At 41.4% G+C, this 17,711-nt stretch overlaps 1 protein-coding gene across 4 annotated transcripts in view; it reads left to right on the top strand.

Annotated features, from left to right (window-relative positions):
* Window positions 1–17,711, top strand: part of DAAM1 (dishevelled associated activator of morphogenesis 1) — a 154,593-nt gene that overhangs the window by 92,194 nt on the left and 44,688 nt on the right. For all 4 annotated transcript variants that reach the window (XM_036260282.1, XM_036260292.1, XM_036260269.1 and 1 more), the window contains 4 exons: window positions 9,141–9,212; window positions 14,650–14,744; window positions 16,623–16,956; window positions 17,548–17,658. In XM_036260282.1, coding sequence (XP_036116175.1) covers window positions 9,141–9,212; window positions 14,650–14,744; window positions 16,623–16,956; window positions 17,548–17,658 — 612 coding nt within the window. The remainder of the gene's footprint in view (window positions 1–9,140; window positions 9,213–14,649; window positions 14,745–16,622; window positions 16,957–17,547; window positions 17,659–17,711) is intronic.

Here is a 17,711-nt window from a genome sequence, read left to right on the forward strand (position 1 = left end):
CCTCCCTTTATAGCCTCGTGTTAAGCATTATATTGCAAATCATAAACACACTTTGATTGTTTTCCCAAGAGCAGGTTACAGAACATCAAAACCTGCTTTATGGCATTCTGAAAGGCTGGTCTAGTAGCAGGAAATCTGGTAGCAAGATGTGAGGCAACAAAGGCCATTGACACCACTGATTGGATTTCCACACTGCACAGTGGTAGTGATGTGTGTCCAGACATGTGAATTTACCACCAGCCGGTCTAAACTGTACTTAGGACTGTAGCACTTCATGGTGACACACAGGTCAAAGACGTGATTCTTAGCTAGCTACATAGAAGTCATTTGTTTTATGTCACTGTGTACTTTTGTGTCACAGGCAACAGGGGAATGTGGGCTTGTATCATTTCTGAAAATAATAATTGGAGAATGTTTCTTTTTCTTTGCCATGAAAATGGGGGGGGGGGGTGTTATCCAAAATTAACTTCAGGTGCTCGAGTTGTGCTGATTGAGATTTTTAGGCTCCAGCCATATTCCATGCTGGGAAGCAGCTTTGCCAAAGAAATGACTTGTTAATAAGTAAAACAAATGTCTCATAGTTTGGGAAGTGGAAAGTAAAGTCTCAGTTTCTAGTTCTAGGTAAGGATGTGACTATCTTTTGGATATATCAGAACATGAAGTGTACTTCCCCCGGGGATCCTGCATATGACTTTTAAGCTTTCAATTCTGTCGAGTCAGCCGAGGCCTTTTCAGGAAAGAAGAGGGCGTTGAACAGACTGGGCCCTTGAGCGGTTTCGGAAATGCAGTTGGTTTCTTTACTCTTGAAATATCATTGTTACTGACTCTTTGTTTCATTGCTGCTGGTCCCCATCGAGAGACTAGATGTCTTGCCCCAGCTGGTTTGGCTTAGCGGTTAGAACGTGGACCAAAGAGTTGTGGGTTCGATTTCAGTCGAGGGCACGCATCTCGGTTGCAGTTCTATTCCCAACCCTGCTTGTAGTCGCTCAGGAGGCAACCAATTGATGTGTCTCTCTCACATCGATGTTTCTCTCTCTCTCTCTCTCTCCTCCCTCTCTCCCTCCCTCCTTCCCTCCCACTCTGTCTGAAAATCAATGGAAAAAATATCCTCAGGTGAGGATTTTTTAAAAAAGAGACTAGATGTCTTTAAAATAGCACTCTTTCCTTGCTTTTCTGGGGTATGTTATTTGGGGAGAACAAAAATGATACCTAATTGAGAACTGCAGTGCACGCCAGATTTTTGATGTTGTGTTTCATTTCAGGTCATTCAGAAATTTTTGATGATTTTTACCAGTGTAAATCAAGTTTGTGTCAATAAGAAAATAATGTAATATTTTATGCTATTGAGAAATGCTTTAAAGCATTTTCCCCAGTAGAGCTTAGGAATGTTTATACTTGATTTTTATTTGGAAGATACATTGATAAAGACTGAAGTTTAGTAAAAATGCAGAAGTTAATAATACTTGATTGTTTCTTTTTATCATGATGAAAAAAGGGAGTGAAGTCTATAAATGGATACAGTTTTTTGAAGCTATACTTTCAAAGACTGAGAACCAGTTGTCAGAATAAGTTTGTGATCTTGTAAGACACTCTCTGTGTTAAAGTTTAGAAACATTCTCATATGTCTCGTTTCTTGTATTCATGGATCAGTAACAAGGAAAGCAGGGAGCTTTGTTCTTTCATTCATGTATTCTAACACCTAGAACAGTGTCTCTGCCATTACACAACTCAATAAATGTTTATTGGATGAGTAAATGAATGAAAAGGAAAGCAAATGACTTTTAAGATTCAGTTCAGCACTGAATATTAAGTATGATGACAGGGTTTGTCTCTGACCTGCCCTTGAGAAGCCCTATGTTCAGCAGTATAGTGTTAGGCTAAGTGTTACTCTTAGATGTCACCGGGCTCCAGACCAAACTATTAGGCAACAGTGGTAAAGTTTTGCTTATTTTCTGGCTGGAGGTGGGACAGTGTGGGGTGTGAGTCTAAACTCACTGAACTCACAGTTTTTGTTTTGTTTTGTTTTTATGAGCAATCTTAGAAGTACTCCAGTGATTTCCCCAACAATTTTGGGGCAGGATAGAGTACCGGGTGCCACTGTGTGTATAATGGGAATGGAGTGGAGTGGTCTAAATGGTTTCAAGTCAGAGACTCAGTGGTGCACAAATAGAAACTGCCACACAGCCCAGATAAGGCAATGGAAACAGGCAGAACTGAGGTGAAGTGGTCAGGATGGGGTAGGTGTTCTTGAGCAAGAACTTTGGGCAGGCCTGAGCAATTGGGTAATTTAGGTGTGAGGTGCCTGGAGCAGAGTGTTAGTCAACAGCTTGGCTTCCACATGACACCTTTATAGATGGTGTTCTCCTCAACTAGGAAGTACTAGTCATGCATCTCTTATTCTGCTACACTGTAATTACATTGAAATGATGGTGGTAGTGGGGGTTACTGAATGTTCTGTCCGATAGCACTGTGCAGCGTGATCTTTACTTTTCACTATCTTGGAGCTTTTTAACAAATCTGAAAATTGTTTTAAAAACCTGGTAACGCTAATAATTCTTGTCCATTGAAATACAAATTGTCTAATGCAATTGATTATTGTTCTGTTGACCAGCTTTGTATATATTTGTAAGTAGATGCTTATATATACCTCTGCCCCTTGGATTCTCTTTTGAACCCATCATAACATCTTAGCAGTTCCCTTATTTATTAAGGAGTTCACTAAAATCTTTGACATCAGTTTATGTCATGATTTTACCTTTTAAAAAATTTGTCCTCTATCAATATAGAATTTTAACTTAGGGGATTGATAAAGGGGCAAACATTCTAAATGACCTGAGATCTTTAATAATATTTTAGGCTGGAGTACAAGATGATCGCAGGAGGCTGTCTGTGGGGAAATGTGTATTGTATATCGATCCCATGGAGATATGTATTATATCTCCCTAGACCAGAGAAGGGGAAGGAGCAGGGCTTGGGTTCGGAAGAGGTGCCAGGCTTCACGCGCATCTGTGGAAGAATCCCCTGATGTCTGGTGGGGGATGGGTGCACAGGCGAGGAATGGGGGTTCAGAAGTGTACTCCAGAAACCTGAAGAGCAAAGCCCTGCAGGGCCTTAATGTCCTACAAAGAGTCTCAGCAGTTCCTAGTCACTCATTTTTAATTCTTTAACTTACATTTATGTTTTAGAGAGAAAGTGTCCTCAGTCTTCCCACAAGAAAACTAATTTCACTATTGCTGAAATAGATATACCTAATACCTGAAGGACTGTGCATGTTCACCTCTGCTTCCTACGGCATGCATCTTGTGCTTCCAAACCGTACATGTTTGCTGTGGGCCGTCGGGAGAGCACGAGCTGGTTCGTTTCCTTCCTGGGGAGCCTTCTTGCTCAGCAGTCTTCCAGACGCCCTCCGCTGAGCCTGTCTGCACTGTGCACCCCTCACAGCCGTGTGAGGGGAGCCCTTTCACAGGGACTGAGATATATTTGTTGGAGTTATTTTTGAGAAGAATGAACACGAGGGTGTGATGAACTTATGGAAAATTTGAGATTTATTTATGAATTGAGGGAGATAAACGTGTGCTATACAGCCAGTGAGAATTTTTGGCTTGGCTAAAGAGAAGACTGGGAGAACATAATAGCTTTATTCAAATTGTTTAAATATTTGCTGGGTTATAGCTCATAGGAGAAATTAGACTTATTCCATGCAGTTCCCAAAGGCAAAACTAAGGCCAACAAGTGCTTGAAGTTACAAGGAGACATCTGTCGATTCCGTAAGAGACGACTGTTCTAACAGAGTCCTGGCTGTGATTGTGGGCCCTTGAAGCCCTCTCTCAGAGAGCACGATCAATCACCTGCTGGCGACTCATATAAAGGACCCCTGGGGGGAAAACTCAAACTAGGGTGTCTCTAGGGTCAAAGACCTAGCTATATAATTATGTGATGGCTTTCCTTAAAAACATACAGATGTGTAGCATTAGGAACAATGGGGGCAGAGGTTTGCTCTTCTTCCATGATTCCAAATGCTAAATATGAAAACCATTGTTATTGCAAAGTCACCCTCCAGTCTTTCCAGAAAATGGCTGACATTCTGGAGCTTAGGAGGACGTGTTGGATTTCCTGGCGGATGAAGAAGCTTCTGTTCTGTGTGGGCCCAACTGGATTTTGGCAACAAATGCCCTTGATGTATAATTGTGGCAGTGACCAAAATATGTAACCAGGACCAGCAGTCCCGGGAACCACATGATTATCTTGACGTGTGCCAACACAGGAATTATTTTTCGAAACCAACTGCCACCCTTGGGCGAGCTTCGGAAGTGGGATCTAGCTCTAGCCCACTGTTCGGGGCGAGAGGCAAGCACTGGAAGGTCCGAGTAAAGCAGCCGGCCCAGGAATCCAGGGTTGTCGGCCTGCTGGCTCTTCTCTTCTCAGGGAAAGGTGAATCGGACAGAAACAGTTGGGGGCTAATATCAGGATATGGAGGACCAAGGGATGCTATGCTGTTTTGACTACTTTCAGGGAGCTTGGGAAGAAGGTAGACTTTTCGGGCATGGTAGGTCCTGCTTCTTCTCTAGAAAAAGTGCAGGTTACTGGGCAAGTTCCAAGAACCTCATGAGCTGATTCTAACCTACAGCTGGGGTTTACTAGAGATAGCGTGGCTTCAAGAAAAGGAAAAGGCATGGAAAATAGTAGGTGATTAAGTTAGAATTGTGATGTACTCCCACCCTCTTGAGAGCCAAGCTCTGTCTAGCGCAAACTGTGGCCCGAGAGCCGGATCTGGCCAGTCACCCGTGTTTGTACACGCAGTGCTGTTGAACAGTGGCCGCGCTCTTTGAGGTGTTATCTGTGCTGCCTTTTGCACTGTACAGAGGCAGGGTTGGGTAGTTGCACCAGACGGTGTGCTCTGCAAAGCCTAAAGTATCTATTAGCTGGCCCTTTCCAGAAAAAGTTTGCTAGCCACTGGTCTCTAGGCTGTTCCTCCACACTTCGTCATGGCCATCTTTTGAGGAGAGGCTGGTTACGCTATTACCGAGTCAAGGGAAAGTCAGCAGAGTGATTAGCAGGGCCTGTCACAACACAGTGTTCCGTCGTCATCGGACCAGCTCTTCCTTCCACGCAGTTTCACCCACGTGGACTCCTGTTTCCTCTCGCTGACTTCAGTGTGATAAATGCCACACACATCATGAAGACATGCCGAAGAGAGGAAAATATTTGGGCCTTTCTTCCTCTTTCTGACTAGAATTCTCTGAAAATTCCAGGTCAGAATGAATTTATGTATTAGTCTGTGGGGGTGGACCCATTGAATCAGAATAACAATGACAACTCAATGTAATAGGTGACCATTTTGATTATTACCAAGGGATAGAATTTCTTGATCCTATAAATGATCACAGCTAACATGTTTTCTAACAGCATTTTTTTAAAACAAATGGAACCGGTTTTTATTATTATTAAGTTGCCTTTGTCCTGTACTGCATATTATCAGAATGAAATTTACTTCATACATTCATACCGAAATAATACCTTTCTGCGGTTGAAATTTATTTGGTTAAACCTTAATATGCCCCTCCTGTTTGGGGTTGACAGTGCTCTTCTACATTGCTGGAGGATCCTTAGCCAATCTAGACAAGGAAAGAGTGTCTGTCTTTTCTAAAAAGTGTCGTCGAAGAACCTCACGGGAGTATAGCAGCGCGTGGAGAGGTACAGCTTCAGTTTGCCAAATGCTTGTTGCTTCAGCCTGTGATTTGTGGTCTTGTGAACAACCCCAGAGCATGTCCTTTACCATTGATTGACCTTTGCACAGCCTATTTTGAACCTTATAAAGAGCATCTTAAACTGAAGGAAAAACTCGACCAGTTCTTACATATTATTACTTGGGAAGTGATCCTATTAAAAATTTGTCCTGTGTGAATTTCAAAAGCTGTTATTTTTGAAGATTTAATTTTTAAACTGTACTCTGAATCTCACTTATATTACTGAAAGACTTCAGCTGCTACTAAGAAATTGTCTGGCCACAGCTAGAGATTCTGGAACAGTTTCATTATCATCCTAGCTGACATTTACTGAGTATGTTCTGTGTCAGGGGTGGGGAACGTCCGGCCCACAGGCCTTCACATAAGGCCCTCAGAATCAATACCAGCTAACATCACACACCTCCCCAAATTAGCCTGACCAAATATAGCAGGCTAATTTTGAAGTTGATAATTTTGTATGGCCTGCGAATGATGTTATAAATATCCAAATGGCCCTTGGCAGAAAAAAGGTTCCCCACTCGTCAGTGCCTTTTTTTTTTTTAACTTGTATTATCTTTTAAATCCTCACAATGACCCTGTGCAGTAGGCACCCATTTTACAGATTAGTTAAAACTGAGTCACACAGAGTTGTTTCTCTTCCCTGCCTGTCAGTCACTTAAGGTAGTGAGTTACTGAGGATTCAGATGTATGTCCTTGATGGTGACAGAAGTGACCATGTTTGAATTTCTTATAGTGACATGGTTGAGAGAGAAAGGCCAGCTTTGCACTTCCTGTGTATTGTTTGTGATTCATCCGAGCTCTAATCTTAGAAAGTTGCTCTTACTCTTTCCCACTCACTTGAATTTTCAGCAAGTGTCCTTTGGCAACTCACCTGTCCTCTCTCTGCCTCTTGTTTCCTCTTTAGTAAAATTGTATAATAACAACACCTACCTCTGGGGTAGATTATAATGAAGAGCACAGTGCTTAGAACAGTATTTGAATATAAGCTATATATGTATTGGATTTTGCTGTTGCTTCCATTATAACTTCCTTTAGTCAATTTATACAATCTTGAGTATTTCCCATTTATTTCTCCAGAACAAATACATAGAATTAAGACAGATAGCTTAAAGAATAATAACTGTTGGAGGTTGTAAAACAAGGACCCAGTTGCCTTCCAGGAATATGGGACACGTCGTGCTCCCCCGGGAGTTTCTTTCATGGACTCCTAGGGGAGTGTCTCGCCTTGGCATGTCTCAGTGTCCGGTGCTCCTTGCGGGACTCCCAGCAAACGATCGCCTTCATTTCCTTCTGTCCTGTGCTTCTGTGGAACTACAGACCCTGGCAGCCACACAGAGCAGGAGAGAGTTGACTCACGGTTGTGAGTTTCAGTTGGCCACTGTAGCCACATCTACATCTGTGTAGAAGGATCAGGGTCGCGCAGGGGAAACTGGAGATGCATTGATAGCATGAGGGACTCTGAGACTCGCCCGCCAGGAATATGGTGACAACACTTGGTACATTTACAAGAGGTTTTCACATACGTGAGCTCATTTGGTTTTGTCAGCCTTGAGGCATGTGAAATAATGATGTCTTCCCCTTATTTTGACTACAGTATCTAGGTCTACTCTGAATCTGTTTACATTATTAAAGCATTTCCAAGGTGTAGAGATTTCTGTCTATATATTAATCTTCAGTTTCTAAAACGATTCCTGTTCCATAACCATGACTAGTAAGCTTACCACAGACAGGCTCTCATGGGACCCTGGACATGGGGTGTGATTTTGTTGTAGTTTTGGAAATTTGCCCTTGTTTGGGGGAATAAAAAGATCTGGCACCTTCTAGTTCATTTTATAGGTTCAAATACTATTGAATATTATTGTGGGTTCAGGCTTGCTGAAAACATTGGTAAAAGGGGTTTTGCAAACTTACTACCCTGTACGAGGACAGAAGGGTTCAGTCTTTACACTACCATTTAGCTAGTTTATTAACATGTTAAATAATAATCAAGGCCTCTTCTAAAAACTCATCAGATTTCCTGAGCTTTTTAAAACCATGGAAGTGTAATCCAGCCCCACTTCAAAGCCACTGCTGTAGCCTGTGTCCCCATCATCTGGCTCGTTCAGTCTCCAGATGAAATCCATGCAAGTGCCCGAGTTCAGGTATCAGTTACTGCCCACTTTAGGGCGCTGTAAGCAATAGTTACTTTGCCCCCTTTTTGTGACTACTTAAAAAATAGTTGTGAAATTACGTTTCTTTCATCTTACCCTAGTAGACCTGACTAGAAAGACTGCTTACAGAAAGTGGTTTTTTTGTTTTTGTTTTGTTTTTTTAAGAAAAGTATGGGAATGAAATTAAAAGCCCATCTTGAAATCACTATCTTGAGGATGGGATTCTGACACCAGTAAATAGGTAGTAACTACTTCATTGTTTCCTCTGAGGCGATTGATTGTACCAAGCTGCTCTCTGAATGGGAAGCTAGAGAATAGCTGGAGTTTTCTCCTGTGAGTCTGTTTGCTCATGACTTGTAGCATGTAGGTTCGCACATGCGTGGAGATCCCCGACCACAGTGCACCTTCTGAGGGACCCGGTGCTCCAGTGGAACTACCTCATTCACTTATTTATTTATTTTGGAGGTGTGGGTTCAGCCTGGCATTCCTGGGGGCTCTGGTGCTGGCTTCAGGGCACCCTGGTTTGTAAGACAAGACTGGCTGGAGCGGTTTAGGAATAGGTTCCTGAATTCCTTGGGTTTCGGTTCTCTTCAGCTGAGCCCCCATTATATTTTCTATCCAAACTCACAATCTGTCATAGCCTGAGGCCTGGGCCTGTGACGAATGTGTGTTCATTTTATTACCTTCTTCAATGTCAGGCTTCATTCTCCATCCTCATCTGAAGTAGTACCTAGTTTTGGTCACATCAAATGAAACCCTCCTTCAAATTTTTACTGTCTGCTGGAGTCTGAATAAACTAACTGAGAAAATCTAGTTAACAGCTGGCTGAATCCTGTGGTCATTTTTAAAGACAACTCTTCCTTTCTTGTGGATTTCATCCAGACGAATGGTCCAGCAGTGCTAGCCTCGGTGTGACACAGGACTTAGAGGTCCTTTGTCCTTGCAGCAAACACAGTGCCCTGCGCAGGGTTATTGTGCCCCTGATGAAAAACAGCTTCATCATGATGTGGCTAAGTTCCCACTGAAATGCCTTTAGCACTCCCTGGAAATTGAATCAGGGAGACCACCCTAGTCAAGTGGACAGTCTGATGATTGAAAGCCAGCATTTACAGACAAATATTTCTATCTCAGTGCCTTCTAATGGTTTGTGGGGGCCATTGTCTATGCTCTGGACATCAGATGCGCTTATGTCCCTGGGGTGTATACATGTGGTGGTATATCACGTTTTTGTTTTTCTCTTTAGGATCAGGAAGAAAACAAGGGAGCAACAAGCTGGCCTGAATTCTACATCGATCAGCTCAATTCCATGGCTGCTGTAGGTATACTTTCTGTCCTCCGACACATGGTTTAAAATACAGGGCTAGTACAAAGCACACAGTTGCACAATAAATTTACTTGAGTAAGAACTAGCAAATGTCATTATCTTTCCAAGCTCCATTTTAAATGTTCAATGTTGGGAAAAGGGGGAGCACTGGTGGAGGAGGGAGGGCAGGAGTGGTACTTGGCAAAATGACTTTTTCAGTATGTTTCAAATAAAATCAGCACACCCTCAAATATAAGCGAGTTTAATGTTGTAAGAGGAAATGCAATCTTAATTCTGGCTTGTGTTCAACTTTAACTTGCAATTGCTCTTACCAATTACGTGGAGTTTAGTTATGGCAGCGCTATTCGAAAAGTTAATGCTATTTAAAACCAGTGCATTGACACTGTCTTCATTGTTCTCCTCCCATTCTCGTACTTACTGATGATTTGCTTAGTTCCTCCTAGGTTCTTGATTTTACTGGGCACCACGGTACTCTTTTGCTAATATAAATAACACACAAAAAAGCCCGTGGTATTAGTGGTATCATGAAAGGGCATAATAACAACAACACCGAGATGTCCTTGGGAAATCTTTGGTACTTGTATTTTTGGTTCGGTAATTGCTTAAAATGCATGTTCAGCATCTAAAATATGCATTCTGATCACCTGTGATGTCAGTGCTCTGAGTGGCTTGAGGAGCACGTAGTGATCCCCGCTGAAATATGCATCAGAAAACAAGCCATCGACCTTTGAGCCTCAGTAGCTTAAATCCTCGTTCTGTTGATAACAATAGGAGGTTGCCCCCAGTAGAACACAGTCTGCCTCAGTGGACAGACACACTCATGATTTTAAGAGTCAGTCTGTTAGAGTCAGCTTTATACTATCCATAGAGGGCAGCTTCCATAATATGTTTCTCTACCTCTCTTGCTTGCCTTCCCCAGAGTCCTTATGGAGAATCAGTTTCTTATCACTTAAAGCAAACATTTTGCTGCTGCTGCAAAAGTTAAAAACTGACCAAAATATGTGAATCATTCACACTTTTGCTAAACTTTCAGAGGCCTTGACTTTTAGTAACGTCCCCTTTTGTAGCTTTTTCTTTGAAGATGCTTCTCTGCTCTCCCACAATGAATAATAAACAGCCTGGTAAATGTGAACGGGGCTGTATAAATTATAGAGGCTTTTGCCCCAAGGGTTTCTAGTCTGAAAGCCCAGCAGAAAAGAACGGAAAATAACTACCAAATCCTCCTTCTACAAGGCATCCACAATGACAAAGATGAGAAAGGACGATGTCAGCATTTGTATGAATGTGTTAGCAGACTGGGAGGCTTGTGGTGACCGTCAGGGATTTTCTATGCTTCCGTCTAAGCCATAATCATTGAGAGTCATTTACATTTCCTGCACGTAAAGGTTATTTCTGAATTCTTGTTCTTTGCTATTAGGGAAAAAAGGAGCGGGTAGGCAAGCTGTCTTTCTTTCTAATTAAGTTAGCATTGTTTGATGTCTAACAAGGGCAGTTGCTAATGAATTCACTTCTATAAATGGAGAAGCACTAAACACTATGGATTTTTCCTTTCTTCATATTTTGGGGGAGTTAGGTTAACTTGTCTTTTAGTGACTTAATCCATGCCCTGTCCAGAGTCGACCTGGCTCCTTTCCTGCCCTTGGGGGCCAGGATGTGCCAGGATGTGGCACTCCTTCATGCGCCTCCTTTCTCCTTCGTCCAGTGCCTTGGACAGCCCTTTGCTGTGGTCACGAGTTGTGTACATTTCAATTATATTTGATTCTAATCCAAAGTCCTTTCCAAGAGAATCTCAAGGCTATTAAATTGTCAGTCAAATGCTGTTCTTTATGTGTTAAACACCTATCAACGCTTTCTGATGCTCCTTTAAGGACCCAGCCAGCATCTTTCCAGGGTTAAAGGTAAATGGCAGTAATCATTCATGAATTAATGAGACCTGAGAACTACTGTGTGCACAGAGGGATTCGGAGGCCTGATGAGACCAGACACTGCTGAACTGTCTGTTTCTCACCATGCTTGTTGCTACCACCTCCTCCTATAGTTCTGGCCAATCTCTCTGATAACTATTAGACAATGCTTGCAACACACAGCAGCAGTCCTGACACATTGTCCCTGCGGGCTGGAAGGCACAAAGTTCGTTCAGATCCTTTTATGGCCTGGCAGTGAGACTCTGGCTCTCCGCTTAGGAAATTGTTGAAGGGGCATTTATCCATTGTCACCATCCTTTGGCTTCAGCATCAGTAGCAACTACTGCTATTGAGTGTGCATCTTGTGACAAGCAGTATAACAGGCACTTTACATGTTGTTTTAAAGGCTTACAAGCACCCTATGCTATAAGTACTATTTATAGATAAGGAGTCTGGGATTCAGAGAAAGGTTACCTTGCCCAAGGTCATCTAATTAGGAAGTGGTAGAGCTGGAATTTAAACCCGAGCTCAAAGACTCCTTTCCAATTTGCCTCTCACTAACTTGGGTTAAAAACCCATAAAAGAGGCCTGGTAATCCCATCCCTCCCCCAACTTTTCTGAGGTGGGGCAGGCATCTGTTTTCTTTAATGCTTTGAGAGTGATAAACAGTCCAGGTCAAGGACTGCAGCACTTACTAGTTTGTGAAGCCTTTTGTGGAGCAAGTTCAGTTACTTACGTAAGCCTCATAACAAGAATGCTTTGTTCTTTAGAGGACCCCTGAATGATCCGTCGAAGAGTGAAAAACAGAATAATAAAAGTGCAGCCCAACAGGTTGTAGAAGGACCTGGGCTTTCCTTGTGTGTAACTTCTCCGTGCACTCTCGGGGTGGAAGGGTGTGAGGTGAAATCAGTGTGCTTAGCCTGAATGCTTCCCGGTTTCACACCAACGAAATGTCTCAAACCGGAGCGAGCGTGGTTGCAGACTCCCAGCCTGCAAGAATTTCTGGGCCTCGTGCCTTTCTCTTAGACCTGAGTGTGCCAGTGTATACTGTTGCAGCTTTGGCCAGAACATCCTCTGCCAAGATGCACTTTGTCTTCTTCCCACTTCTCATGTGAGCAGGGATGTGTTAGGTGAATAGAGCATCCACAGAGGGTCATAGGCCTGTCCTGCATGTGCCAGCGTGCACACTGGATGTTTGATATAGCAGCCATTCCCCTTTTCTACAAAAAGCTGAAACTTAAGCTTTCTTCTTAAATATGAAGCTTAAAAACTTGAGACTTTCTATAAATTATTTCATTTAAAAAAGTCAGTAGAATATTAGATTCATCCACATATCCTCAGTTTTCTCACTGCAAGAGAGTCTTAGATTTAAATCTCATATGATGTACAAAAGAAGAGCATATTGTCTTTTGTTTCATTTTTTATTATTTTTATTGATATGTGTATATATTTATGTATTTATTTGTTTTTAGAGAGAGCGAGAGAGGAAGTGGGGAGAGAGACAGAGAAACATTGATGTGAGAGAGAAACATTGATTCATTGCCTCCTGTACACTCCATCCTGAGGATCAAACCCACAACCTGGTCATGTGTCCTGACCGGGAATCCAACCACTGACCTTTCAGTGCATGGGACAATGCTCAGCCAACTGAGCCACATTGGCTAGGGCCACATTGTCTTTTGTTTTGAGAGGAAAGTAATGGTCCTTATATTGGGAAGGGAAATTTCAATTTAATTTTCTTGACTTTTCATTAATCTCCCAACTCCATTAGGGAGAGATTCAATGTAATCTGCTTTTATACAAATGTTCCACCTCTTCAAGATTGTTGAGATAACTATGTGCATCTTCTTTTTGTATTAGTGAACCATAATAAAAAATGTGAGTAGTCTTTAATTTGGAGATAGCTTTTGTGATTAAGCTTAGGAACACGCAGTAATGATCATAAAAGACTTGATTCTGAGCTACAGGTGCAAAGGGATGGTTTAAAAGTCGAGAGTTCAACTGTGTTGCAGAAGATTAAACATGCTTGGCTGGATCTGAGCTGGGTTTTCCAGGATGGGTCACACAGAGCTGTGAAGGAATTCGTTGACGTTTCTGCACACAGCTTCTTCCCAGTCATCCTCTGGTGACAGCTGTCCGGATACATCACCAGCAAGAGGGCAGCTTTAGCAGAAACAGGAACAGTTTAAAAACAAGACTCGACTGGTTTTTATTTCAGTTGCTATAAATGATACTGATATATTTGTTTGTTTGTGGCTTTACCCTCCTAATTGTTAAGTCAAAGACAGGCTGTAATTAACATCTAGTTACTTAATGCTGATACTATTAACTGGAAAAAAATTAAGTAAAGTTCCCCCTTGATGATATTCGGTCCTGAAAGAAAGGGAAAGATTGGACCATTGCGACACATTGGATAAGGGCCAAACATTTTTTTTTTCCAATACCCCAGTCTGTTCCCTAACCATGCATTTTCTCTGAATTGGTAACAGGTGAAAGACTGAGACTGGACAAGCCCGTGTTCAGAGTAGGATGAAGGCAAGGGACCAGTGGTTCTGTGGGTTGAGGCACCTGGGAAACGTTTAGTACAACTAGGGGATCATGGGGTGAGAGGAATGCAAAGACTTTTTAACAAGTCCATAAGCCTTACTAGCATTTGTGACTTTATAATATCAACTGAGATCTGTTTCCTTAGACCTTCTGCTTCAACGTGAGGTCCACAGACCTGCAGCATCCGTGCTGCATGGAAACTAGTCTGATGCAGCAACATCCTTGGCTTCACCCAGACCTACCAAATCAGACCTGCATCTCAACAAGATGCCTGGGTGGTTCATATCCACGTTACAGTTTGAGAAGCACTGCTCTCGCAGATCCTGGGTGGGGAGAGTGTAAACACATGCACACACACACACACACACACACACACACACACACACACATCTTCCATGTCCTGATTCCCAAATGATGTTGAGTCATTTCTAAAACTTAAGCATTTTCGCTGAAGAAATTGTCCATCATAGTGTCAGGTCCAATTTAATCCTTCCTTTTAAAAAATAATTAGATGGAACAAAAAGTGTAAAAGATTATACTTTTCGTCTGAGGAATGGGAGAGATGGGGTCGGAGGGTTGCTGCCTACCTCAGGTTGATAGTGTGATAATGTGACCAACTTCGATTCCAGAAAGTTATAATAACTACAGGCTTACTCTTCCTTCTATCAAATATAAATAGTAATACCTTTATCAGAGTGCGGTTATGGAACAGGTACACGAACATTTGGACAATGTAATCTCTATTAGGATTTCTAAGCATTTTCTTAAAGCTTTATTTAAAATTTGAAAGAACTAACTTTTAGTAGAGATAACAAATGTGTAGAATTCTTGGTGCTTTTGCTCTACATTTTGGCTTGTAGTAAATCTTAGTTATAGATTTATTATTTATTGGTATTAAAATTGAGGATAGCATGTCTTGCTTGTACCATAATTAAAATATAGAATTGGATGAAGTAACTCCAGTTTTCTTTGCATAGAGAAAATCTCTGCTTGCATTAGAGAAGGAAGAAGAAGAAGAGAGAAGTAAAACCATAGAGAGTTTGAAGACAGCACTACGGACAAAACCAATGAGGTAATTTTTTTCCTGGGTAGTGTATACTACTTGTCTCTTTTCTTTTTTTCTCTTCTCTTCTCCTCCATCCCTTATTCCTCTCTTTTCTTTCTTCTATTTTTTTTCTACAATAGCCAAACTTTTGAGGAAGTCTTAAATTAAAAGCATACAATTGAACCATAGATGAAATACTTTAATCATTGAGCATTCAATAAATTGACTGTCTTCAATTAAAAGCTATGCAAGCAGCCATTAAAATGGCTAAAATATAAAAAGACAGAAGCTAACGAGTATTGGTGTGGCTGTGGGGAAATTGCCACCCTCATTTATTGCTGGGGGGAATGAAAAAGGGTGCAGCCACCTTGGAAACAGTTGAGCAGTTTCTCAGAATGTTAAGCAAAGCGTTGCCACATGATCCAACAATTCTACTCCTCAACGTGTACCCAAGGGAAATGAAAAAAGTATACTCCAAAAAACTTGTTTGCAAATTTTCACATCAGCATTATTCATAATAGCACAAAAGTGGAAACAACCTAAATTCTGTCAACTGAAAATAGATAAATAAAATATGATATATCCATACAATGGGTTATTCAGCCATTAAAAAAGAATGGAGCACTGATATACCTACAACATGGATGAGCCTTAAAATATTTGAGCAAAGTATATGATTCCATTTATAGTCTTCAGAGAATGACTAAACTGATAAAGTGTTCTAAAATCACATCGTGGCAATGTTTGTACAACTCTGTGAATATATTAATCACAAAATTGTACATTTTGAAAGTGTGAATTTTATGCATTTGAGTTAATATGTCAAAAACTCTGTCATTAAAAAGAGATTGGGCGATCAGCTTCCACTGTGTGCCTCCCACACCTGCATTTTCCATCAGTGCCTCTAAGGTTTGGTGGGGTGTTGGGCTTACCAGTACATTTCATTAGCACAAGTGCTATGAATGAAGCCAACTGGTCTAACCAGCTGGCTATATCTGGGTCATGTGTTCAGGTGAAAAGGCTGGAAAATAAAGATTCACTTCCTTTATTTGACTATAAAATGCTAACTAAGAAAAAACCAACAGATTCATCAAAAATCTTACATAGTTGTATGACAGTTTTTCTAGCCTATCTTAACTCAATCATTGCTTCCCTCCACGTGTGTGTTCTGCATTCTCAGATGTTAGTGGATATCCAAGATTCAATAAATTTGGAAATTTCTGGGATAGTCAGATAAACAGTTTGTTACTTCTGAACTTTTCAGAAGCTTAACATGCAGATGTACATTGTGAATTATTCTTGTTGATTGGCTTTACAGTAAATAGTATCATAAATATCAATAAAATTAAGGTACAGTGATAAAGTATTGCTTTCATTTTATATACTCGGATTCCATGTAACGTGCCACACAAAAGGGTTTTGCTACAAAACCTTAGGGATACAGATTATCATGTGTTTGACAAGCAAATATAGTAGAGTTTAAGGATTCTCCTTGACTTCATTGATATGGGGCCTGCCCCAGTCAGTGGTCAGCACATAACAGTGCGTGAGGACTGGATGCTGCAATAACGTGGGAACACCAGGTGACTTAACCCAAGACAAATATTCTGAGTGCCTTCTTGTTCCTGCTTTTCTGTGGTTACTGATCTGTTAATTGCTTCTTTGTGTCAGTTGAGGTCTGTTTACCTCAAATGGAGATTTTTTTCATACTTCTGGTTAGACCTGGGTCTGTGCTGAGGAAGAGGCCAGGAATTAAGAAGACTCCATCAGTGTAAGCCTTGGGTACTTCAGGAACTGCATCTTCTTCCTTTCTCCTGCTCCCCAACCCCTGAACTTGTCCATTAAAGGTTATTACAAAATTACAGAGAGACTTAAGTCTGATACATTTTAACCTCCTCCTGACAGGTTTGTAACCAGATTCATCGACTTGGATGGCCTGTCATGTATTCTCAACTTTCTAAAGACCATGGACTACGAGACCTCAGAGTCTCGCATACATACCTCTCTCATTGGATGTATAAAAGCGCTAATGAACAACTCTCAAGGTCGGGCTCATGTCCTGGCTCATTCTGAGAGTATTAATGTAATTGCTCAGAGTCTGAGCACAGAGAACATTAAAACAAAGGTGGCTGTGCTGGAAATCTTGGGCGCCGTGTGCCTGGTTCCCGGGGGCCACAAGAAAGTTCTGCAGGCCATGCTGCACTACCAGAAGTATGCCAGTGAAAGAACCCGCTTTCAGGTGGGTGTGTCCCCCTCCTCTCCATCCGCCTCTCTGACGGGGCCCCTCCTGGCACTGAGGGGGCGGAGCTTGAGATTTCCCTTGGTGGTGATTACTCACACTGTGACATCAAGTCTTCTCTTCTCTTAGCCAGAGAGTAGAGTATCCTTTCTATAGTTGATCAGTCTGGGATTTTGGATTTACTGAACTTGAAATTGTGGCCCTATACACTATAGAGCACGTATCTTTTGAATCCACTCAATGAGGTGTTCCCTGAAAATTTTACAGGTTGTCATTCTTAATTTTAGGATCAGTATAAACAGTGAGATGATTTCTCCATGTTTATAGTCACATATAAAAAGCAAGCAGAGTTAATGAAGCACAGTCTTTTGTACTTTGTGTACACGTACATATGAACATAAATGATATTAAGAATTTTGAAAGAGAAATTTTTTAGGCCTAATCTTTTAAAAGTGGCTTTTTATGGATCAATGTAATTCCAACTAAACACAAGATTTTAAAAATTAACTTCTGAGTATAAAAAAATTAATAAAATGAGTGGAAGGTCAATAATGATTCAGTACTTTGTTTTTCTCTTTGTGTCCTTGGTAGACGTTAATTAACGACTTGGATAAAAGCACGGGGCGGTATCGAGATGAAGTGAGCCTCAAGACTGCCATCATGTCCTTCATCAATGCCGTGCTGAGCCAAGGCGCGGGAGTGGTAAGAACCTCTGTACCACAGCATAAAGTATATAGTAAAGAATTGTTTTGAAA

This window comes from Molossus molossus, unplaced genomic scaffold, assembly GCF_014108415.1.
Source record: "Molossus molossus isolate mMolMol1 unplaced genomic scaffold, mMolMol1.p scaffold_m16_p_1, whole genome shotgun sequence".
Classification (NCBI taxonomy): Eukaryota; Metazoa; Chordata; class Mammalia; order Chiroptera; family Molossidae; genus Molossus; species Molossus molossus.